The 27,071-nt window shown below is 45.4% G+C and overlaps 1 protein-coding gene across 1 annotated transcript in view; it reads right to left on the bottom strand.

Annotated features, from left to right (window-relative positions):
- The window catches only part of znf521 (zinc finger protein 521), a gene marked incomplete at its 3' end in the record, with an annotated part of 65,185 nt that overhangs the window by 34,715 nt on the left and 3,399 nt on the right, over positions 1-27,071 (bottom strand). The window contains exons 3-4 of the mRNA XM_083782705.1: positions 17,653-17,709; positions 7,380-7,601 (exon numbers count right to left, since the gene is read on the bottom strand). Coding sequence (XP_083638831.1) covers positions 7,380-7,601; positions 17,653-17,709 — 279 coding nt within the window. The remainder of the gene's footprint in view (positions 1-7,379; positions 7,602-17,652; positions 17,710-27,071) is intronic.

A 27,071-nucleotide genomic window follows, 5' to 3' on the forward strand; every position in this document is an offset into this window, starting at 1 on the left:
GCCGGACGAGCAGGAATTGAGACTTTATTTGTTTTTCACCCACCCTCTCTCTCTCTTCTGAGTCGGTGCACGTAACCTGTCTGGCATTAATGATGTCATTAATAAAATGGGGCTGGTCTGTGGGTGGATTTTGCCTGGCAGGCCTGGTGCCTGTCCTTCTCCGAGATAAGCCCCACCGCTGGTCTTATCTGCCTCCCACAGCCCCACCCAGCAGCGCTGTGCGCTGGACACACAACCAGTCGACTCATCACTGGCTAATTACCACCTCTGACTGCCTCACAAAGCAGGCCTGGACTCCGGCAGCTCCGTATTTTTGGCTCTCCACTAACTAACTTGTGTGTCTGTCTCTCCAGTGCCTTCTCCGTCTCAAATACTCTGCAGTGTCTCTCTCAGTCTACTCGTGCTATATTTCTTTCTATGCCTTTGCCCATACCTGCCCTCTCTCTCTCTCTGTAGCCCTTCAATATATATAATTTTGGCTAAGTTTTTGGAAAAGGTGCATGTCTGCAGTCATTTTGCTACCTTCACTGTTTAGGGGAATGTTGCACAGCTTCGGTGCTGGTGGTCGAGCAAATCCCGTGCCCTATACCTGTACTGCACGACTTGTCTATGTGCGCCGTGAAAGAGACTAATATAATTTGCGTTACAGTTGTCTTTGTGAGGGAGGGGGGAGGGGGGGGGGGTAAAGTCATTCATGAGCCGGTTGTTTCACGGCTTCGGCAGCAGAGCAGCCAAAGTCACTTGGTGTTACAGAGCGAGGGAGCGGTTTCTTTTATTCAATTGTTTTCCACTTCCACGAGCGCGTGCCAAGGGGGAGGAAAGCGCCGGCTTAACACGCTCTGCAATTCAACACGGCCAGACGCAGTCCTATTAAGATTTAATGTGCCATTCTTCTGCCTCTGCCGCTGAGAAAGACTTGAAGGCTGAGGAGGAGAGCGTGAACAAAGAGCATGGCAGAGACACAGAGAGAGAGAGAGAGGGAGAGATGAGTAAGAGGAACAGAGACACCAGCAGCACCCTGGCCATGGTTCTTGTCACAATACTGAGGTGACTCATTGCGAGAAAGATAATATGTCGCGGAGGAGGAGGAGGAGGGAACTAATAACGGTGTGTTGCATCTGATATCAGTCCACCCAGGTCATACAACGCTGAGATTACACGAGATGATCTGTGTTTTGTCCACTTGTCATCCTATCTGCCATGCCGGCTGCCTACCTATAAGAAAGAGGTCAACGGCATGGAGTCACACAGCGTGTATTTAGCCCCTCGGGTGATGAATTACGTGTCATCTACAATGCAAAGTGTACAAGCATGCAGGTGCTGCATGTGTGCGTTGTTATGTGTTTGTTTGATTAAGTGGAGGACGGACCGAAGCGGGAGCAAAATGAGTGAGGGAAGATAAAGAGAGGAGTGTGAATATGGAGGAGGCAGGGGGGAGTCTCACAGCTGGCCGCGGTACCGTCGTGTCCGCCTTGAACACACAGACGTAGAGCCCGAGCCCAAACAAAACGGTGCGATCGAGCTGCTGCGTCGTTCGTTTCTTATATTTCTCGATTGTCTTTCGCCGGGGAGGAAAAAAAACAGGCCCTCGTCTGACAAAGGCCAATAAATACTTTATATGGTGCATAATGTGTGCGGTGCGAGCGAGGCACGCGGGAGTGGGAGGAAGAGGGCGTCCTCACGAGGGCATACGCTTTGAATTCCTAATGACACTCCCGTTAACGTCACTGGCTCCGTCGCACCGTGGGGAAACGCACTGGCTCCGTCGCACCGAGGGGAAACGCACTGGCTCCGTCGCACCGAGGGGAAACACACAGGGATGCTGCACCGCGGAGTCAAACACACCTCCTTTAATACTCTGTCTCCATCTCAGAGACTCAATCACACACACACACACACACACTATATGTGAGGACGATCAACGTTTTAGGAAGACAATGTTATAAATGCATTTTATTTACCCTTTTGTCCATTATTATTTAGTGTTTTCCTCACCCTAAAGGCTGAAAAAAGCTATTTCCGGTGGCATAACTTTACCTCTAAATGTCTAAGCCTAACCCTAGCCCCAACCTGAATCTTTTCCTAATTGTAAGCCCAACTCCCATTATCTTTTTAACCATAACAAAACAAATTTTTTCTCAAATTATAATATTCTTGTAGGAGCATTTGTCTCACAAGTATAGTAATGCGCGCACACGCGCACACACACACACACACACGAGAACTCGAGCTCAATTCTGAGAGCTCACTCTAGCATGAGGTCTCTTTTCAGTGGCTGCGTTGTGCCAGAAGTCGCTAGTCTCCCCTGACCGCCTCTCTCCCTTTTCAAAGCCTTGTAATCAGTGTGCTGCTCTTTGTACTAGGATGTCGCAAGACGCCCCGGCAGGGGGAAGGAAAAAAATCGCAGCTGAATTTCTGATGAACGCCATCGGCTCAGCGATCGGCTAATCAGGCCTTATTCGCTCGCGTTGCCTTCCTCTCGTATGTGAGGCCCTTTTATTTTAAAGCCAAATACAGTCTTCTTTGCAGAACGGCACATTCTTCTCGGCAGCCACAAGGCAGCTGTTGGATCAATACACGAAGTTGGTTGAGAAGAAGTATAAAAAAAGAAAATCCCCCAGTATAACCAATTGGAAGTCGTTGGAAACAAGTTAGCAGAAAACATGGCCTGCCAACAGTTTATTCGTAGCTGTGGGTCTTACTGAATATTTCCATTGCTTTCTGACCCAAAGACTTCATGCAAATGAGCTGCGTATGCTTCAAACAAACATGTCGTGGTAAAAACCAAAAGGAGGAAAACAAGTCAATGGAGATTTAATAACAAAAATGTGGTCGCCCTCAAAACACATTTGAGTTCTTCATATCCAACATTGTCTACGTTCATTCAATGATATGAACGACATCTCTATCGAGGAGGGATGTTATTATTGTTTCTCACGGAGCATTAATGTGCACCATCTCATTGGTATTTTTCTCATAAGTCTGAAATGTACTTTATTGAAGCAGAATGCATTTTGAAATGTCTACAGGGAAGAGAAAGGAAAATCTACATAATATAAATCCATATGGCCCAGATCTTTTTTGCACTCTCTCTCTCTCTCTCTCTCTGTCTCTCTCTCTATCTCTCTCTCGTCCCTCTCTCTCTCTGTTGCACCCACTCTGATTGATTCCTTTATCTGAGGGAAGCAGAAGACATGCTCTGTTTGCTCGCACAGTGGCCGGCAGGAAAACAGAGAAAGACACTTATTAAAAAGGTCATCTCGCAGAGGGTTAAAATAGCAGGCCACAGATCTCTCCGGGGGGAGCAGCCATGCCCCTCCTCTAGTGAAGGACACAAGAAAAGGTGTTGCTCAAGGGAGCAGGGGCCCGTAATGAAAGAATGGCCACCAGGCTGACAGCCCATGTGTGCACAGGACTATTCAAATGCCTTCAGAGGCTTGGACTGGGAGAGCTGCAAGCGAAGAAAGGGAGGTGGAAAATGCAATCTTTTGAATTAAATTCTGGCACTGGAGGTGTTATTTTTGTTTACAATGTGGGCAAGTAAACCGACGTGGAAATGAAAGTTGCAGGATATTTTGTTGGGCCAACATATTGAGAGCACATGCTTTCCTGCCTACCGTTCTTCAATCTCATATGTGGCATATGAACTTGAACTTGAGTGTCATCCGAGAACAAAAGACAAACCGTATGCACTTTCTCTGCAATGGATGGGTAACAATACGAGACTGTACAGTCAGACAACACAATGAAACAGTGAGACAAAGCATTTACGAAGTGTTTTTGGAGAGGCCTGTGGAATAGCAGTGCCTCCGGCCTCTTGTCTCCTCCCCAGGGCAGCCTAAAGCCCTGTCGGCAGGATGCTGATCCCCACACGGAAACCTGATCCGCAGCCATCCTGGAGCCGGAGGGGGGACGGGGGGGGGAGTGCACTCCCACCGTCCCGTCCCCCCGCACCCTTCCCCGGAGCCCCTCCGCTCCTGCCCCAGAGTTAGAGGGGTGCTCTGGGGGAACATTCCTCTAGCCCTGCCCCAGCTTGCCTCCACTCTCAACTCTCCAGAGGAGCATTCTTCCAGCCCTGCCCCGGCTTTCGGCGAGGGTCTCCTGGGGAGCATTCCTGAAGCCCTGCCCCAGCCCAAGACGGGCTCCCTAGGGATGCATTCCTGCAGCACTCTCCCTCTCTCTCTCTCTCCCTCCTTCTCCCTTCTCTCAGGCTCTCGCCTTCCTCCGCAGTCCGGCATTAGCACGATCGATAGCACCGATCGCATCGGGGACACGAGGCAATCCATACCCTTGCGCTCCCTTAGCGCACTGCAGTGGTCGCGGCTTAAGTGCACAGAAAGGTGTTATACCTCGGCCAGTAGGGAGGCGGGTGGGGGAGACAATGGCTGCAATTGATCGGGGTGACATGTAACATCTTTCTCTCCTCGGCTGTGTCTACTGGGTGTGGTCAAACGTATTGCCCGAGTCTTGTTTATTAAGACTTTTGTATCACTATTGCTATTGATGCTAAGATGGCTGTATACTGTACTGTGGCCATGTGGGATGGATCATAGCACTGTAGCAGCACAGAGGCAGAAGGACGGGACGAGAGTGCATGTGAGGTTGTGTGTCTGTGTGTGTGCATCGCATGCTCGTCTGTCTGCACGAGTGAGTCCATGGTTGGTGTACACGTAGGGGGGGAATCAGCTGGGACGCCAGACATGTTTTGTGGGGAGAATCGCACGTAAATCTCCATATGCAGATTTGTTACAGTCAAGCTCGGCAATTTGTTTAACAAAAATGAGACGTTTAGAATGGAGAAATGGGAGAATTTAGCAGGTGCTCGTGGTTGATTAGAAAATGGTTTTAATAAAGGATCCATCTGCGAGCAGAGGCTTGATGTAAGTCAGATTAATTGGTCATGGATGTCTACATAACGCCACATAGGAAATCTCCTCCCATTTTCCAGCAAACACGCAAAAACACACACACACACACACCCTCACACACACACACACACACACACACACACACACACACACACGTACACGCAGAGTACTTAGTATGCCGTCTAGAAGTTTCTTTTCTCCCACTGTGTTTGAATGCTAATAGAGTGTTTCTGCACAATCACAATACCCTAATGGCAATTAGAATCTTTTGTTTGCCTTCCACAGGGGCTCGTCTCCAAACGGCGCCTTTTCACCATTGAGCAATTAAGAGTTATTTGTCCGTAAGATTGACATTTATAAAGGGCTGCCTTAATTATATGAAGAGGGAAAAAAATTAATATGGAGTTGGTCACAATCAGAGCACAAAACGGCATAAAAGACAGGCCTGCAGTCATGACGGGTATACTCTTAGCCAATTAAGTGTAATAACTATTCATCATATACTTGCATATTAACCATAAAGAATAAGGGGTTTTACTCCATCACGGCGAGGACCTGCCCCACCTGTCTTAGATAATGGCCTTTATGTATTCATTGGAATGCCAGCCACAATATGTCCTCAAATCAATATTGGCGTGGCGTGATGGCCTGAAAAAAGGCGGCAGGGAATTCCACTCAAACCAAGGAATGGTTTTGTTGGGATAACATGAATGTGGACATTAAATAGATTCTCACACCTTAAAGTACTGTGAGAATCGCCTAAATTAGCACACGCATGAACACACAGTGGTGCACGTAGGCATGTACATTCACACTTGCATGTAATAATAATGGCGTCTCAAAACATTTCTACTCACAAATGCGCGCGCACGCACGTACGCACACACGCACGCATGCACGCACGCACGCAGGCTTCCAGCTAATGGAAAATCTTTGTAAAAACTCATGTGGGATATCTTTTTGGTTGTTTGGAAATCAGAGACCACTCAGAACCATTCCTTCCCTATAATTTGTGGTAGGCCATGGTTGTGGGCAGCAGAAAGTATGAAATCCAACTATGCTTGAACGTAAACAGAGCAGAGGCTGTGCTGGCCTTTTTATTGAGCAGTGGTCTGCATTTACTTTTAAGACAACACACAGCTACTCTAAAACACAAGAAACAGCCTCGTTAAATGTTACCCTGCTTATGTTCTGCCTTTGAAAGTACGAAAGACAGAGAGAGAGGGACAGACAGACAGACAGACAGACAGACAGACAGACAGACAGACAGACAGACAGACAGACAGACAGACAGACAGACAGACAGACAGACAGACAGACAGACAGACAGACAGACAGACAGACAAACACACACACACACACACACACACAGAGAAAGAGAGAGAGAGAGAGAGAGAGAGAGAGAGAAAGAAACAGATGTGGTCCGTGCCCAAACATTGTGAAATGTGTGTCAGATGGCTCTCTTCTCGACATGGGCCCATCAGGACGTGTAAAGGAGGACACCAGGAGCAGGAGAAGCACATGGAAACCTTCAGCTCACATCATTAGTCCTGTCTGCCACCTTGTCAGGGTATTTATAGCCTCATTCATCCATCAGCAGGACAATGACACAGTCTGCCAATGGCACCCTTTCTCCCTCTTCTCAGCCCCACTCAGTGTTATTAGCAGTTAGCTAGCATCCCTGGCCGCCACTGGACCAGCTATGGGCCTCCCAGGAGATCTGTGCCAGCCCGGAGTGGAGTGTGTGTATGTCCCAGCCCGGTGGAGTGTGTGTGTGTGTGTGTGTGTGTGTGTGTGTGTGTGTGTGTGTGTGTCGGCCCGGTGGAGTGTGTATGTGTCCCCCGGCCCGGTGGAGTGTGTGTGTGTGTGTGTCCGGCCCTGTAGAGTGTGTGTGTGTGTGTGTGTGTGTGTGTGTGTGTCGACTGGACTGCAGCACTTCCTGGTCGGACTACCTGAACACACTCTTAACCACTTAAAAAGGGGAATACCACTCATTTTCAACATTGAACTCTCTCTGGTGGAGCTGTTTCCCCCGCAACCCGACTACGGATAAGCGGTTGAAGATGGATGGATGGATTTGAAAACTGTGTGAGCCAACAGTATGTCTCTCGAGAGACAGACTGTTGGCTCAGAGACCATAATATACGACCATAAGGAGGGATGCGATTGTGCAGGTGTGTGTACGCACGTACGCACTATTTGTGTGCGGCGTGTCGCGCGCGTCTGCGGTGTGTGCATGCGAGTGCGCTTAACGGTTGGAAATGGTCCAAGGTCATCGGTATAGTGAGTGGTGTCGTTCGGGTGCTTTCCCCTCGGTGTGTGTGCGGAGCACCCCGGCATGCGGTGATGCGGTGCGGCATACTCTCTAGCGACGAGGCACGGAGTGGGAGTGAGAGTCACAGACACACACACAGAGCCGCTGAGTGGCAGAGTGAGAGAGAGTGAGAGAGTGTGAGCCGGGGACAGAAGAAGAAGAAGAGGTAAGGGCTCGGTGGGCTGAGCGTTGTTTACCTGTCAGCTGGCATTGATTAATCTTGTGTTCGGTGAGATCGCTCAGCGACTCGAACACCTGCCGGCAGCTGTCGCAGCTGTGCAGCGCCGGCTCCTCGTCGTCGTCGTCGTCGTCCTCCTCCTCCTCCTCGGGCGAGAGCAGCCTCCTCTTCCTCCTCAGACGACGCGCGGCCTCTCCAACGCCATCATCCGCCGGCCTCTCAAGGGCGCCGTTCTCTGGATCTGGAACGACGGGATGCCACAAGGGAAAGGACCGGTCAGTGGTGGGAGAAAAGCACTTGCCTTTAAAGAGTAAAAGTATCAATAGTGCAATGTAGAAATACTACGAGTTACGAGACCGGAATTCAACATTTACTTGAGTAAAAGTACAAAAGTATTGGTATCAGAAATGTCCCATTTCTCAGTTTTCATAAATGGATAAAATAATTCTTCGAAAATAGCAGATCTACAAGCCCACAATGCATTGTGAGCTTGTAGATCGGCTTGTATAAGTGGTTGTTGTGTATGTTTTGTAATAATAATCAAAATCTACAAAGTAACTAGTAACTAAAGTTTTCAAATAATTGTAGTGGAGTAAATTAACAACATTTGTCTCTGAGATGTAGTGGAATAGAAGTAGAAGTATTGACAACACTCAAGTACAATACCTCAAAAAAGTAAATGTACTTAGTTACTTTTACACCACTGGAAATGACAGTGCCACACATAGTCAGACGAGGGTCACCCCCCCCCCCCCCCCCTTGCATGGCGCGAGGCACTAGACTTTCCCCTCTGGGTGACAATAAAATGGGTTTCTAGACTGCGGATTTAATAAAAACAATAATAAAAGGCTGTAATAAAAATGCAGGTTCAATTTGAGCTTCTGTAACTCAACCACTCCACGCCATAACAGAACTAGTGGGCAGGTGAAGCCATGCACAGGCACATGCTCCGAGACCTCGCGGCGATGGCACGCACAAAAAGAAACACACGCGGTGCACACACGTGCATGCACACATGCGCACATGCGCACACACACACACGCACACACACATAAAAACACACACCTCTTGTTATTAGAAATGATTTTAAGTTGTGTTTGCCACTGCTGCACCACAGCAAAACTTCAGTATATGAAACTAGACTGATGGGAATATTTGTAGTTAATAAATCCAGGATTGCAGCTTTGGTTGGACTAAAGAAATATGAAATTCCACCACCGGAGTGCTGAATTGCATCAGTCGGTTGTCCGACAACGGAGAAAGCCCCAGCCATATGATGTAGACATTGAGGCCCAGTACTACTGGTGTAAAAAAGCATAGCACAGTATAACACACACAAAAGCGAGATTGCTGTGTTAAGACTGTTGTCACGACACAATTCTCTGAATTATTCAGCCTTGCTCGCAGGCAGCCGCGGGTCGCGCACATCAATATTCTTCAATCCATCTGCAGTTTTGTCTCTTGTTGGCTTTGTGTGTAGCAGTGCCAGGGGTTGGCGATGGACTGCCTTGAACTGGCACTAGGCATTAGGTTACAAACTACCAGCCCGACAGGAAGAAAGGTCTGCAGGTGTACGAGGCAGTGACATAACGATGGCCAAGACAAACCTGCGTCATTCGTCGGTAGCAGCACACACATAAGCGCCGGAGGGGGAGTCATTTGGGTCTGAATGTCCCCGCACTATTGGTGGATGCCTGGTCTACTTATTTATTTAGTTTTCCCGACCGGCACAAGGTGCATGCCATGGTCTAGCACCATTTTCATTTTGCTGCACAATAGTCGTGTATTGGCTGCATACGTAGCTGCACTTTGCTCTTAGTCTCAACTCTCAACTCGATCAAGGTGTCAGCTAATACACAATAATGAGTCATGACACCCCCCCCCCCCCCCCCCCAAATAATGTCCCCGCACCTTTTCCATCCTGACGGCGCCACTGGTAGCACACCTTAAGCATCTTGATTCAGAGCAACAGAAATGTGTGTGCAGCTAGCTAGCATCAGCATATTGTAATTAGGCAGCATGGCCTGCAGCCCCCTCTCTCCCCTGCTGTGACCATCACACTTCAGCACAATAAGACTGATTACAAAGCCATACTCACAATCAAACAATCATGCCCCACTAGTTTAGTTCCCAAAGCTTTGTGGGGGAGAGGAGCCCTGTACTTCACCGGCAGCCATTTTGACTGAGCCCCGCTGCTGCCAGTGTTCCTCAGCATGTCCCAAAACTCTGGAGGGGAACATTAGGAGGCCTGCTTCTTTTTTTTTGCCTAGCACACGGTTAACACTGCCTAAGGACACGGAGGGAGAGCTGCTGCACCGGTGCGTGGCAGAGTCTGCCAAGGAGCAGGGCCCGTATGTATACACGGGGCGGCCATTTTAAGTCCTCATTTCTGTAGGGTGCTCTTACGGAGCGTGGAACTCCTCGAGGAGGACTGAGGCATTCCAGAACTCATCAAGGCCACCCAGGATTTTTCCCTTTACTCCCCCCCCCCCCCCACTCGCGGCCAAGTATTGATGTAACATCACACCCTCCATTGTCCTTCCCTCTTGGCGACGGAGGCGCTCGGAACATGCCCTCTAAAAATATCAGCGCTGTGGTCCCCTGTGGGACCACGCAGAACAGAACAGAAGGTGTTTCAAGAAAATGAAAATCCCCAACCCGATCCTCACAGATGCAGGCCCTCTCCCTTCGCTCTGGGGCGGGTGGGGGTGGGGTGCACGGGACGCTTTTTTGACTGGGGCCAGAAGCCACACAATATAGACTTACAGTAATGATTCATCCACACAACTCATGCAAGACAAGAGGATTCACAATGTGCTTTGAAATATTCTGTGAAAGCTTCATGTGTTTTCACAGGCTTCCTCTAGCAGCTGGTGGTCAAGACGTTGGTGTGTTTTACACTGGGACTTTATAACATCATCATCTATTTGCATAATATTTCAGCTTACTGAAAAAGAGATGATTTATTGACATTAGTAGTATCAAAAAAGCTTTCGTGCACTAAAGATTTGATGATGTTAACGGTTTTAACATTTGTCTGGAAGGTATATACACCTACACTATGTGTGCTCAGAAGTTTCAGTGTGACACAAAACACGTAACGAACAAGTCAAATGTTAAATCATGAATAAGATGTGCACGAACCCAAGACACGGGCTACTTATTTCCCAGCTTGATCCTTCAGTTCTCGCTATCCCTTCTTTCCTCTCGACACAACAACACCGCTCAAGTTCAAGCTGCTGTGTCCAGTGGATCTAAAGACAAGTCGGTGCTCTCAACCAACCGCCCATGATGCACCAGTGTTGTTGCTGCCGGTGCTGGAAGAGTAAACTGCTTGCGCGTTTGGGGGGTGTGTGTGTGTGTGTGTGTGTGTGTGTGGGGGGGGGGGGGGGGGGGGGGGGGGGGGAGTCGGAGTCGGGTGGGCTTGACAAGGGAAGGTCACGTCCAACCCTGGGATTAACCGATTTTGACCGGAGAAAAGATTCTACAAATGCCTTCTAAAATCTGTCAGTTTTCTGAAAAACCCCATGTCAGTGGTTCTCAAACAGTTTCATGTCAAGGACCCCCAAAAATATATGTATTTGGCCGCCGACCACCCACCTGAAAATATGTTGTTCCATATGGGACTCCCCCAGAAGCAAACGTTTGAGTTAAAAACGTTCACTCTGAAAGAATATATATATCAAAAGATTTGCACCACATTTTCACGATTTTTCAAAAATAGCAGACCTACAAGCTCGTAGCGCGCCACTATGAACTTGTAGATCTGCTATTTTTCAATAGCTAGAGTATGACATAATGCTTGAAACACCAAAAGGGGGTTCCCGCCCAAAATGGGTTAAAGAGTCCACGTCAATACTGAGGTTCCTGTGCCTCTGGGCCTCATACAGTAATCCATCAGATCAGGACATCCTCGGCTACCAGTCTCTACAGGCTGGACAGCGGATCGATACCGCCATGCTTAGGATGGCTGACAATCACACACACGGAATATGGAGAGGGAAAGAAGGGGGTCGGGTCATGTGTTGAAAGAATTTCAGCTGCATTTCATTTCTGCTCATAAAAATATAGTTAAGTTGGGGTCTCCCCGGGAACTATATATTGACCACTGATCCATATTCCGATGAGGAAATTATGAGGTGGGGTTAAACCTACTACACACACAAGACAGACGATCATCCAGATGGGTATATTAAGGAAATTTAATTATTTACGAGGGAATTTAATAAAGATCTGAGTGCATAATTTCTAAAGATAAATCACCTCTTAGATGGATTAAAGCCGATTGATATTACATGCAAAGAGGCTGGGGAAAAAAAAAACACAAACGTGATTGACATCTTTTCCGCCCGTCTACTATCATGTCTGCGTCGGCATCCATCCATCATCCAGGCTCCTGTCTGTCTCTTATGGCTGCCTGGTGACATTTATCATACCGCCAACTTTCATCTTGACCCCCCACCTTTATATTATTGAATATTTCTGCCCTTAAATATTTATAACGTTTTAATTGATGTTCTCCTCTCTGCTCTCCGCAGCCCCACCGGGGCCCCCACGGTCCCCAGCAGAGACGCCCCCCCACTGTCTGGCCCCACACCGAGACCACTGGGGACATAGAGAGAGAGAGACAGCCTGGCAAAGCTCTAGCTGCTAGCATGTCACAATTTACCATAATGTCCATTATGAAGAGAACGCTCAGCTTAACCGCAATGTTAACCCATGGAAACAATGGCTTACACCCCATTTAAAAAAAGTTATTTTTATATTAATACTAATACTAATAATAATAATGTACAAGCACAAGGGAAAGGGACATGAAAGTTAAAGTCATACTATGTATGTTTCAATTAAACCAATATTGTATCCCACTACCAGAATCAGAATAGGGTCGACGTGGTGTCTGTTTGCTAGGATCGAGCTTACCAGCACTCCACTTGCCTCCCAACTTGTCCCAGACTATACGTAAGTACTCTGCCTTGGGTCTAGGCTTATTATCCAACCGACACCGGTAATCATTACTACTCATTATAATTACTAATGACTAATGAGTCATTGTATGTCTTTGAAAACAAAATTGGTACATAGAACGTTGTAATTTAAAGTGTAATTTTTTGAGCGGTGCCTAATCGCTCTGATGACTGGCCGTGTCTGTCTGTCCGTCTCTCTGTCTGGGGTACGAACAGCTGCAGTACCACTGGGTGAACTAAAGTGGCACTGTTGAGCAGCCTAAAAGGGCCGTATACAGCGAGCACTAGAACTAGAACTGCAGCGGTGTTGTTGAGCAGCCTGCACCACTCAGTTCACACAGGTGTTTTCTTTTCATGGTTTATTTCGATCTTATGCCATTGCAACATTACAAAAGTAATATATTAGTCTCTTTCTTTTTAAAGCACCACTGGGTTAATTTCAGTCCTTTCTAACGTATGTACATTCAAATCCAGCCCAATACACAGAGGGCTCTCTCCTGCCCTTAAGACATACTGTATCTGGATCCAACAAGGCTCAGCCCGTGTCTTATACTATGAAATACATCATTACCCGTTCACCCATCTCCTCTTTCCCCCACTGTTTCCCAGAGATCTTGATCATATGATGCCCCCTCCCTGGCGAACACCCCCCCCCCCCCCCCCCCCCACCCCCCCACCCACCTCCCCCACGTTCAAATTAAGAATTTATTTTAACCAGCGAGCAGCTTCTGTCGACACATGTCGGCGGGCCTGATCAAAGGTGTGCGCTCTCCTTTATCAGAGTGAGGGAGGCTGTCAGAAATAGGAGGACATTAAGATTGAATAACCTTCACACGGTTGCCGGCACCTCATTATTTAAAAATCTAAAAAACTTTTGCAAAGCGAACACGCGCCCATATATAGGTCACACACACTACATCCTAATACCACGTGTGCCTCGGAGTGTATCCTCTTCTGTGTGGATGGGATTTGGGGCTCGCCACTTAGCCCGTCACATCCACTGATCCCCCCCATCATTAAAGAATGCCACGATCCGGCGATGAGGCTTGCAGTGAGCTTGACTGTTAACAGTCGTCGCACATTTCGAGAAAGAGAGGGACTCGTTATTCATAATGGTTTGTTATCTAAATTTGATTTGAGTCACACCTATTCACCTTAAGGGAATAGTTACAAACGCATTTCACACCTTTCAAGACAAACGGTTATTTGTGGAAGGCAAAATAGAGAATGAAAACGAAGGCCACGATGGAACACTTTACACTACATTATGCATTAAATCTGCATGTTAACAGAAATTATATTTTCTCAGTTTATGTGCCACGAATCAACAATATATCCATGAACATCGCACGACGCATGCTGAGAGTACGATGGCGCAGTGCAAACAACAGAGAGAGAATATGCCAAACAATTACAGGAGGTGGAATACCAAACAATAAAAAAAACAACACAGGTTGCAGGCAGCACTACATGAGGGTTGCACCATAACATAACATCACAGGTACCATCACAGATGGCATCAGACATTCACCACTCAAACCTTTGTACCGAAAAAAGGATGAAGGACAAAAAAAAAAGGAAATCAAAGCAACCGAACGAGAGACATGATATCAACGTATCAAATACACTCTCTCGTCTGCTTTCTCTCTCTCTCTCTCTCTCTCTCTCTCTTCCTCTCTCTCGCCCTCTTCCTGCCTCCGTCTCTCTCTCTCTCGCTCTCACAGAGTGATAATATTGAACCAAAGCGCCTCGCCACGCCATTAGTGCAGTAAAACAACAAAGGAAATTAATAATAGAGAATACGATTTTCTGAAGTGTTGGGGAGTGAAAAGAGTCGCCTCTTTCCTCCGCCTTCCATGCTGTAGTGAGTGAGCCCTGCAGTGCATTGATCTGTGGGGCTCTGCCTCAGCCCAGATCCCCTGCCTCAGACGACGCACTGCTCTCTACGCACCATGCTAAAAGCTGTACGCCACCTCGCCATCCAGACAGACAGCCCTTCAGATCTCTCCAAAAACACTTCCCATTGCCTCAGTCCACTCCACTTTGACGGAGCTGCCTGACACACGCTTCCGCATAAAAAACAGACCCCCAAAAAACAAGACCCCGCAGCAGCGAAAAGAAAAACAAAAGAAGAAAGGAAGAAAGAAAGAAAGAAAAAAGGGAGGCAAAGAAAGGAACATATATATAAAAAGAGAGTAGAAAGAGCAAGGAGCATGTGGTTATAATTACACACAGGCAGCACGGTGGTGAAGCCAAGCTGCGGATCTTAAGCCTGCTCGACACTCTCCGGGTAAAAAGGCACGCTGCCTCATTAAATCTCAGATATCACACTGTTCCTGCCCCTCTACACACCAAGTAGAATACTGTCTATACTCTTTTGTTAGCATTTCCCCTTGTGCCTTAACGTGTATCAAACGTGAATGAGGAAATAGGGATACAGGACCTGCAGAACGCTAGCAGACAAACAGAATGACACAACTGGGGGTCTGCTTATACGAGGCAGCTCTCAACGACCATGATTAAGAGTTTGTCAGGAGCCTAATGGCTATTGTAGCCGTCAATCAAAGGGCTAAATGCACGAAAAGCAGGTGAACTTTATTTGATTATATATTTTGCCATGGCTTCACGTTCCACATTAAAGCAGCTAATTCCAGCTGTATTCTAACCACTGGCTGCCGGGATAACCGTTTTCCGACGAACGGCGCCCCAAGAGTGACATTTCTTGAGGTGGAGCTAAATCTCCAAACTTTTTAGTCCCGCAAACTGCTCCTGTCTCATCGACCGTTCGTCAAGCGAAGCATCTTGAGAGGGGGGTTAAAAAATAAATCAGTCAAGACGAAGTCAAATGAAGGAAAGTGAGAAATTAATTTGTGCGCCCCCCTGATTTCTCCACAGGCAGACATCGATCATGTGGCGGCTGTCTCCCCTCACTCTGGAGACGGAGGTGGCAGAGGAGGAGGGACGTGGTGGGGAGAGAGGGGAGGAGAGGCATGTGTCTGAGGGGGTCGTTGTAATCAGGCACACTCATTAGCTCTGCTTTGGCTCTGGATGACAGGAGGTCTCCGACGGCAAAGTCTTGCCTCTTCTGCCCAGTCCTTCATACCCTCAGCTGGGGTTACCGGCGCCAAGGAGGCAGCCCCCCCTCCCCCCACACACACACACACACACACACACACACACACACACACACACACACACACACACACACACACACACACACACACACACACACACACACACACCTCCTTCCAACACCCCACGCCAATACCTATCAATACGAATGAACGAATGCAGCCGCAGGCCATGGGTGTGCTTTGTCTGGTCCTCCTAAGAATGATAATTGTTTGTGTAGCATTTCTCACTGGATTGTATGAAAGAATTATTACCACGGGGAAGAATGGGGTTGCGTGCAACAAAGGGAGAGGGCTAGACTCAAATAAGCAATACCAAGCGCATTTTAGTACGTGCCCTGAACTGAGAAAACCACAGGCGTTTTTGAGGACACTTTGAGTGCAAGAATCTTGCATATAGAACCCGACCAGCAGTAAACTGCATGGTTGAGGAGAGGACAACGGCTAACACCGGGGCGCGTCGCGTTCTGACGGCATCAAAAACTGAACCGGGGGCAAACGGGTGACGCCGGCGTCCACTCCAGACGCCGTCCAAACGCAAACGCCGGCAGTAGAGCACCCTTCATTGATTAAAAAGGGAACATACTGGCCCAGGTGGTGGCGTAACCGTCTGGGCACCCGACTGGTAATACAGTCGCAGTGTGCCACGGGTTCGACTCCCGAGCCCGACACGGCCTTTACTGCATGTCATCCCCCCATCTCTCTCCCGTTTCCTGTCAGCCTACTGTCTGTTTAAATATCTTTAAAAAAGAAAAAGAAAAAGGGGAACATACCCTGCGCCCGATGGATGCAGTGGAGCCCTGGCGTAATGCAAACAAATTAATATAATGGGCACAGTGATTGAGAAGAAGAGCCAGAACCTATAACTTCTTTCAACTATATTTTGGGCATGACATTAGAGGTCAAAATTGTCACACAAAAAAACAGCAAATAGCAAGTCTACATGCTCACATGTTTCGATGCAGTGGATTGTGAGTTATGATTGTTATAGAGCTGCTATTTTGGCTATTCATTATATGACAAAGTATATAGGCATAAGTATAGCATAAGGTATATAGGCATAAGTATAGCATAAGGGATATAGGCATAAGTGGTTATGCATGCAACCCCTTTCTTCTTTGCATAGAAGTCTCTCTTTGACGGGGCAAAAAAGCGCTTTGGGTAAAAAGCCGGACTAACGTGGGCAGACGCGGAGTACCCAGGGTCCCCAGCCTGTTGGGCAAAGCCATCCATATCGGGTTTAAAATAACCACGCATGAGACTTAACCTTTACCAGAGACAAATGAAATGAAAGTATACGGTGCGTCAGGACCGGGACTCATTCAGAGGGGGCTTTTCTGCAAGCCTGACCTGAATTACCGTTCTGTTCCTGGAGGGCCACCGTGAATGGCAGGAGAGGAAGACAGGACACATTCATCTGGCCATACAGAGACACACACACATGCACACAGTCGCACGCACACACACACACACACACACACACACACACACACACAGGACAGATTCATCTGGCCCGCTCTATTCTACATCATACAGAGAGAGGGCCCGGGAAACAAAGACACACACACATACTGTACACGCACATACAGTCACACACACACACAGAACAGGACACATGCACACGTAATTTAGGCACTGAGGCACACTTGCACGCATGCATACTGTATAATGTATATGTACAAGTAGACATGCGTGCATGCGTGCGTGCGTGTGTGCACAACACATGCCTGCACGCAGGAACACAACAAACTTTTATGGACATACTAACACACGCACAAAGGGCAAGCATTCTACACAGCTCTGTATTTCCTTTTGCGTGCGCATACGCACACACATACATGCGCAACAGAGTGGAGCGAAAACACAAAGGGACAGCAACACACGAGCAGAACACATTTCATTTCATTCTGGACACAGTGATGTGAACTCAGGTTTCACAGAGAAAGAGACAAAAAAACACAGGCACACAATGGCAAATGGACAGGCACGCGCGCACGCACGCACACGCGCACACGCACACGCACACACACACACACACACACACACACACACACACACACACACACACACACACACACACACACACACACACACACACACACACACACACACACACACACACACACACACACACACACACACACACACACCACTTTTCCAGCCCAAAATGATGAAATATGAAATGGAGCATTACCGCTCGGAATGGCAGTCTGCCCAGGACTGTGCTGGTCTTCTGTCACATTGTCTTCTACTGCCAGAAAACGAGGGAACAAAAAAAGAGAGAGGGAAGAAACAGTTAACAGCGGAAAAAAACAAGTTTTGTTTAGTTTTGAGCTTTCCTCCTTTAAAAAAAAAAAAGATTTACTATTGAGATTTTTCTCGTACAGTATGGAAACTCCGGGAGATTTCAACAGCTTTCGACAGTTCAAACCTGTGGTTTGGGAATGCATGCAAGCCTTTTTTTGGCAACAAAGCAAACAGACAGCCATGTAAATAACATATTGGACTGGGTAATGACGTGATGAATTATGAACGTCTCCCATGAAACGCTCCCTCCCAACGTCAACAGTGACCCAGTGAAAAACACCTTGCTGCCTGGCTGCTACAGAGAGAAGCCTTGCATGGTGGGTAAACGGCGCTACGCTGTACACATGTGCAACATCAAGTATACCTGAATAAGCGATGCAAAACAAAATGCAAAAGCGAAATGAAAGACTTGGACACGGTATATCCACTCCAGCTATCCCATAACCATTTATCATTTTAAATTTAAAATTGTTCATGCCTTTAATTAGTACTGCACGAATCTTGTCCACATGTGAATCTCGATTTTCGATTCTCACACGATTCAAAACTTTTCCATGAAAATATTTATTGTCGTTAGTCTTTAGTTGCTGAGCAGACTACATTAAAAATGTAGCACCTGGAGCCAACTACTGAGACAACTACTGTGGCTTTAAACAACTTCACAACATCAAAGTGACTTAAACATCTCTTAAAGTCTCTCTCTTGCAGCAAAAACATAAGAGGAACTGAATTGGCCAAGTTGGCCAACCATGCTGCACGATTCTTGCTCAAATTTAGATCGCATAGGTGTCTGAATCTAAATTTAGATCTTTTTCGATTAATCGTGCAGCACTACCTTTAATAGTTTGGACCGTTTTAAACCTACTATTGTCTAAATAATGACAGCTTTATGATCATTTATGATGACGCTGCCATTAGGCAGATGGCATGCAAATCACTTTTGTGGCGGCAGCACTAGCCTCGCCAAACAGGACTTGTTTGACAGGTATGTTTGAACAGAGATGGGAACCTTTTTTTACTGGTTCAAAGTTCTGTCAACTACATGGAACTAAATGGATTTGAACAGCGAGAAGAGAACAAAAGAGTCTCCCACCTGCTCAACGCAAAATGAGGGTCTGACTGTCGTCAGTTCCTACGCCTCTACATCTCACCCCTGCAGTTGAAATGCATTCTCCATTATGCCTTTTCTATCCAGCCTTTCATTTTCCTGAGCAAAGAGGAAGGGGGGAGTCTGACAGGACCTCCCAGTAGGGGAGCGTGGCAGTGACTGCCAAAGCAGAAACTGGCGCACTTTTAAAAAATCGCACAAAGTCTCCTGTACTTTGCATAATTAAGGCTGGATCCTACGGTGGCAGGAGCCTTTTTCCCCCAGGGGAGCCTGAGTCAATGTCGAGCAGGGTGTCAAACCTCAGTGAGAAATGAAGAGGAAAAGTGTCGAGCGCTTTCCGTGTGAAGACGGGCAAAAGACAGAGCGACCGTGTTTCATTGTCAGGCCTTGACCGGCCAACAGCACTGAACGCCAGTCATGTGTAAAGGAATCCCCTTAAAAAGCAACGCTTCAAGATGACCTACAAGAGAGGGTACAGTATATTCCTTTAGCCACTTTCAACCTGGCATCCCTATTTGTGTTGTGAACATTTTCTAACATGGTCAACACTCAACAATTCAAAATATATATTTAAAAAAAATGAAAATATCAAGTGTACAAGCTCTCAGAGCTTGTAGATCTGATATTTTTTTGCTCTTCACCGTATATAACTATATACTATCAAATATTATGCTAAATAAACAGTCATAAGCCTGCTAGTGCAAATTAATTAGCAGAGTCTCAAAAGTGTCGGAAGAGACGTATAGTATTTCTGGGACACAGTGGAGGAATGTCCCACAGAGTCTGTACCCAGACATCACAGAGACCTTGCCTTGTCCATGGAGGTCTTATCCCTGATTTATATATGGCTGTACAAAAGAAAAAGGCAGATCTACAAGCTCACAATGCGCCAGCCAATGCGTCGCAGCACAACCTGTTGTGAGCTTGTAGATCTGCCCTTTCCAGTGTACAACACAGCACAAAACTAAGTATAAATCACCCTTCAGTGACTGACACCCTGAGAGTTTAATGAGTTTCTCCGGCGCTGATGAGCCTTGCATCATTTAAATGGGCAAGGATGTGGCGTGTGTGTGTGTGTGTGTGTGTGTGTGTGTGTGGGGGGGGGGGGGGGTCCAGGTCCTAATAAATCTCCCATGGTTCTATCAGAGATTGGTGGAGGGAGCTGGAGTTTGTGTTTTGATTACCGTCCCTGCTGGCGGGATAAGGGAGTTGAGGCAGAAATTTTCCATTTTACAATGCCATCAGAACTTAAACATTAGTGCAGTCTGGCGGTTTGTTACCACTGCGACCATATTAAAAGATTTTTTTTGCCATTCAAACTAAGCAATAGTCGCTCTAGTTCAAATTATCTCTTATTCGCAACTCACAGCAGGGTAATGAATAGATAGCTAAGCAGGCAGACACTGGTCAGAGAGAGGTCAGCTGTCATGTAAGGACAAGCCCTTGATGATATATTTCACAGTAGCCGGCCATTTCATTCACAATCTAGGCATAATTAGATTTTTCTTTTTGTTAATGAGTACATGAGTTTTAAATTAATCAATATAGTGTAGTAGAGCTCTTAATCACACCATAATGATTGTAACCAAAGGTGAATACATTTCGGTTCAACACAACCGCAGCTATCAGTTAATTAATTTTTGACATGGAAGTGTGTGTCACTCTGACTGTGACATGTTGTAATTGTGCTGCTAGGTTTTGCTGATACAATGCTGAACACACTTGGGGCTAAATTGGCACGGCTCCTTTGATTTTCAGAAAATGGAGCAGGAATTATAATAATAACGCAAAACAAGTGTCACGCACAGTAAAATCTTGAGTGTTAGTTTAACTCTTTAGCTTAAAGATTGCCTTGCGAGTGGGCCATTGTCACACTCTCAGAGTTAAATAAGCACCCAGGGCTTTACTGTGTAGCCTTAAAAGGCCACTAATTAACATACCCCACATACACACACACACAGTGACACACACACACGTGTCATTATACTGTGATTGGCAATCCCCAAGACAAGCCTCATCACTCTGTCTGTGGATGAATTCATTTCACACAAAAGAAGATGCAACGGACAAATACGGCCATCGCCACATGTAGTGTGTTCTACAATATAATAATACATACTGTAATGTGCATATAGCCTAGAGTCTGTTATACAGTGCACAGTCACACTGTAATATAGATGAAGTGTCTACTACACAGTAGGCTACATACTGCAATGTACATAACCTACAGTCTGTTATACAACACTGTGTACATAATGTACATAACCTACAGTCTGTTATACAACACTGTGTACATAATGTACATAACCTACAGTCTGTTATACAACACTGTGTACATAATGTACATAACCTACAGTCTGTTATACAACACTGTGTACATAATGTACATAACCTACAGTCTTTTATACAACACTGTGTACATAATGTAGTTGTACATGCACCATCGCTGTCGGGCAGAAACCTCTCATCTCCATAATAAATTTTTCCTCTTTTTTTGCCAGGTGCTTGAAAAGCACCTGGACTACATTTGCTACAACCTCTAGTAGCGACTGTAGTGGACACTTGTACATGATTGGCTGCCTCTAGGCTGCCCCTAAGCCAATGGGAGACTTACACATGATCATAAAACCCATACTCTGAACGGCGCAACGTGAAGCCGTGAGCTGAGGCTGTGGCACACAAACCGATTATACTGCAGATGTTAACGGCAGTTATGACGGACTCATTCCTGATTTCCGTACATTAATGACCTGCTACAGCTAGAACATAATACAGCATCACACAAAAGTATCAGAAGTAGAAAGACAAAATGTACATTATATCATAAAGTTTGTGTAGCAAATTATAACCTGTTCTTGAAGATCTGCTACTTTTGCCAATTTTGAATTTAAATCCTGAAAAGTCACAGTTTTGGACATATGAGGTCTACACCCGACAGACGATGTAGTAATACTTTAATACATAACCTACAGTCTGCTATACATTACATTATTTAATGTACATGACAGTCAGTGTCTGTTATACTGTATAGTACTGTAATGTACACAATGTAGTGTTTGTAATGTAGACATACATGTACATTACAGTGTAAGGTACTTGCATAATACAGCTGCCTGTTCTACATACATACAATTGTACGTAGTAACTGTATACACTACACACATACTGTAATGCACATAACTTAGTAACTGTTATACAGTACAATACTAGGGTTGGCCGATCGTCAATCACATCGATATCGGACGATGTTAGTAATATGTTAAGACGGCCCCGATATGAACAACCGATGATTGATTGCTTCTGTCGATTGCTGTGTCTTACCGTCATGTATCTGTTTACAAAGAGTCAGGACAGCCTTCCTATAGTCAACACAACAGTGCTTTACCTGCTTTATAAAAATGATATGGTAGCCAGCCACACATATCCATAAGTTGTTGGACAGCAAATTGTGCTAAATACTGTATTTATTCATGACGGCAGCAGCATACTGCCTGCTAGCGTTTGTGCTAAGCTAATCATCAAAACAAACAGGGTTGGCGTCTTTGGCCAGGATTGCCATTTTGTGCTGAAGGAGCAACAAGCAATCAGGTCTATGAAACATAAGTCTAAAATAAGCAACTAGAACTGACTGTCAAACTTTATTGTCGAATGTTGTTTTAAAGCAGTGGTTCTCAAACATTTTCATGTCAAGGGCCCCCAATATTTTAAAGCAACTTTACAGAAAGTAGCTTATAATGAGCAGACTTGGCAACACTACCTGTATAGCTGGGACAGATCTACAAGCTCACAATATTAAATATAAGATCTTTAAATCTGACTAACTTAAACCTGCAGATATCCTGTTACAGTGTTACATGCATTTTTCAGAATGGACAACAATTTTTATTTTATTTTTAATACAGAATGAATTAATGAATCGGTTTATATCATTATCGGCCATAACAGAAATTAATTATATCGGATAGCGATATCTGCCATCTGTCTCATCGGCACATCCCTAGTACATTGTAATGTAAAATGTAGTAACTGTTACGGTATTGTGAATTGTGATGTCCGTGATACAGTACAGTACAGTCCAGGCAGTGACCGCCAAATTAATATGTAATTGGTTGTGGGCACGCATCTGAAAATATTTTGTACCCGCAGGGACCTCCATACAAGATTTGTGTTGTTAAAATGTTTCAGAAATATTCCACAAACATCTATTTATTTAAGATATTTAAGATTAGGATATTTTCTTTTTTTAAATAGCAAAACTAGCACTTGCGATGTGGAGATACTGAGATAGTGAGGTGAAACTTAAGCATTTGAATTTGTGTGAGCCAACAATATCTGTGCACAGCAGTGACAGCACATAACAGCGTGACTGACATTCAATGGGCATGAGTAAGCAAAACACTATAACTCTCATCTGTCATAATCGGTCTATTAATTACCCCTGTACAAATGTAACCAAATAGACCCTTACAGGTCCATTTGGTTGGACCCTTACAGGTCCAAATGTAACCAAATGGACCCTTACAGCAGTTACAGGTCCATTTGGTTACATTTGTGCACACCGAGTTTTTCAACCTGGCGCCCCCTGTTTTCCATGTCATTATAGGTGAAAATCTAACTTTTTTTATATCGAAAATGACTGGTCTAAAACACATCAATTGCAACACGTTGTGAGCTTGTACATCATCTATTTTTACCATGTGACACCACCATAAATGACCCAAAAAAAGGGCAAGACCACTTTGGTAGAGGTTTGGGTTGTGTAGTTACCTTGCCATGATGATCCAAATGTGGACAAAATAAATCTAAAATAATTGCTCCAGTGATTAGAAATTGATAATTCAAATTATGCTCCTCATTGACTTACATTGTACGATGACACAGCTCTCAAAGTCAACCTTTCAGTACGTAAACAAACACAAACAAAGTTGATCCAGAAAATATAGACTATAGACTAGAGCATCAACAAACATGCTGTTGATTTTGCCATTTTTATTAGGAAGAAACCCTGGACTGGATCCGTGGATCTGGATCCAAATAGTAAAATCAACAGGAAGTTAACTGGGTTTGGTGACGCTCAATATAGAGCATGATCGAACAATATTATTGTCCGATTCAGCTTTGTTTGCGTTCATTTGTGTGCTAAAAGAGTGTGAATTATCAATCAATGGAGTGATTATTTTGGATTATTCTTGTCCACCTTTGGAGTTTGTAAGATAACTGTACAACTCAAACCTAAAAAAAAAAGTGTTCTTGCCCCCCTAATAAGATGAGACTGTGTATCCTTTTCCTTTACTGTGTAGTTGAGATATCGGAGTCAAAATAATGCGTGTGTGTGTGTGCACACAGGTGTGTGTGAGTGTGTGTGTGCATGATGCGTGTGCACACAGGTGTGTGTGTGTGTGTGTGTGTGTGTGTGTGTGTGTGTGTGTGTGTGTGTGTGTGTGTGACGTGTGTGCGACTGTGCGTGCATGATGCGTGTGCACACAGGGGGGTGTGTGTGTGTGTGTGTGTGTGTGTGTATGCATGAATGTGTGTCGACAGCTATCTTGCAGCTCCTACTCCTCCACTGGAGCCCTGAGTGTTGGTGGATATGCGTGACTCATCTGCTTGGTTACAAGGCGCTTCGGACGATACGGCGGCAAACACAATGGCTGTGTAATCCGCCCTGACTGACCGGCAAGGAGACACTCGCCACGGGGACCGCAACTCAATTTAGCTCGGGTCAGGAGGTCAACCCTCCTCAATTAGGGCCGGGGGAAGTGGGGGGGGGGAAGGGTCGGACACACACAGACACACACACACACACACACACACACACACACACACACACACGAATAACTTTCATAATGAGCATTATTTGAACTGGTGATTAGTGTCATAAATAATTTGCGATGGAGGGCTATGTTAATCACGTTGCATAATATTTTGTAATCCTCCTGTATAACCGCCGCATACCGTTACGGTAAGCAACACACAGGACAGGCGCAGTTTGCTGTGAAGAAATTAACCCTCTCGTGGCAATAATGTAGCACGTAGATATCGAGAATGATGTCATGTCATGTCATAGGACTGTGATATTACACGGTAAACTCCTCTGTTAATTCATCCATTTGGAACTGTGAGGGTCTACAGACAAGGACACTTTCGTAGACTCTCAAGTTCAATTTACAGTGTAATACAGTATAGCTCGATGATTAAAAACAAACAAATAAGCCAAGTATTAGCCTATATATCACTTCATTTGGAGCAAGGAGAGAGAGAATCAATCGGTGCCAGTGAATCAGAGGGCCATCTCCAATGTGGCAGACAGCCCATGACAACACGAGAGACACATATGCCATGAAAATAAGAGGAGATATCGGCCAGCTCCCGCGACACCCACCCAGCACAACTCTCTGAGCCTCATGTCAAGAACACTGACAGCCATGCTAATGGGATTTTTCCACGGCTCCATCATAATTTCCTTAATGATAATGCTAACCATATTTTTTGTGTCACATTAGAAAAGTGTTAATGGGAGTTACGCCACAGACCATTAATTGTGGGAAGGCCAGAGTAATGCAGGTTCTCCCTAAAACTGTACTGTAGCACACTGTGAAAATCACGAGTGTTCGTTTAACTTATTTGTAACTCTCGGAGTGACAATTGGATAGATTAACACTGAGGATTTTACTGTGCTGCACACTGGGACAAATGGAGCTTTAAAAATAGTCTGTCTGAGCGTGGGCAAAGCAAAGCAAAACAACAACATTAAAAGAGAGGGGAACAACTCCCTCCACTCACTTTTAATTGTACGAAATGAATCAGTGAGGCCTTCAGTACATGTATTTTAAATTAAACAAATGTGGCACAATTTCTAAAATCGGGACAATTAAATATTTTTCAAGTTGTTTAAAACAAAATGTCCAAAGTTGAGATGCACCCAAGTGTATGTCACTTATTTTCAATTAGGCATAGGACTAAGTTTATAGTGAATGCATTGGGGATACGCATTCTGTACGAAAACCAATGACTGAATACAGTTAGGTATTAGGTATACATTTAGGTATTTTACTAATTAAAAACATACAAGTTATGGCAACAATAGCATTGAAGTCTATGCCCTCTTAAGGATACACAGTACGGCTTTTTCCCCCCAAGGTACACTAAAATAAACAAAAGGTTTAAATGAGTCAAGTCAAATCTTAATTTAGTTATGTGCATCTGACTTATTTCAATGTACATGACACAGATCGTCATTGTTATATGTTGTTTATAATAAGACTCATTTTCTAAAATCAACCTGTGCAATACACATTTATACAGTAAAGCAACACTCCCTTCCATGTGATTCCAAGTAAAATGCCAGAGTTCAGTCATGTGGCTGTGAAACTCAGGTCCTGATAAACATCAAATATTTAAGGTGTTCATGACACAACGCCGACTTCGTGACAGCCTAAATACATGTAGTAAATGGTGCATGAAATGTATTTATATATGCAGATGATGGTCCTTTTCCTCAGCCAATAAACACATTAGTACCAAGTCTTAAGAGAGTACCATTTGTGCTCCAAGTGAATATATCAACCCAGTCTCACACTGCTCAGGAAGCTCTGTATGACAGACAACGTGGCAGTGATCAAATAGTATGTGCAGAATTTGGACCGAGATCCTCCTTCCTTTGCTGCACAACAGCACTGGCTGAGTCTGACTGAAGCAATGTGCTGACCCAAAGCTTCTGCTGCACATCAAAACAAAATTACAATGTGCCCACAGTTGAGAAATGTAGATAGCTCAGGATTGAGTAAATGTCAGTGGCTAGGGCGAAGTGTTTGCATATAAGCGAATGATGTATGGTGTCGTCCTGTGCCATTTATTCCCCCAAGCAATAACGTAGCAGGATCTGTCTCTCAGACTTAATTGAAACGGGACTTGTAACGTTGCCCTTTTCCTCTATGGGACCAGAAACATAACCTCTGACTCCCAGAAGCAGCCAATACCGAGACAGAAGAGGGGAGGGGGCTTTCACGGGGGAGAAGAAGCTCAACTTATACTTTGTCATGCAATGGTGTCGCACACCTGACCGAAAGTAGCCAATCTACAGGCTCGGATGCAACCTCATTGTGAGCTTGCAGGTCTGCTGTTAGTGGCATACGGCAGACCATAAATTAAGCGTTAGGAGTGCCAACTGTTTATTTTGTCATCCCTCCTACATGTTG

The sequence above is a fragment of the Protomyctophum parallelum genome, assembly GCF_964188405.1.
Source record: "Protomyctophum parallelum genome assembly, chromosome: 14".
Lineage (NCBI taxonomy): Eukaryota > Metazoa > Chordata > Actinopteri > Myctophiformes > Myctophidae > Protomyctophum > Protomyctophum parallelum.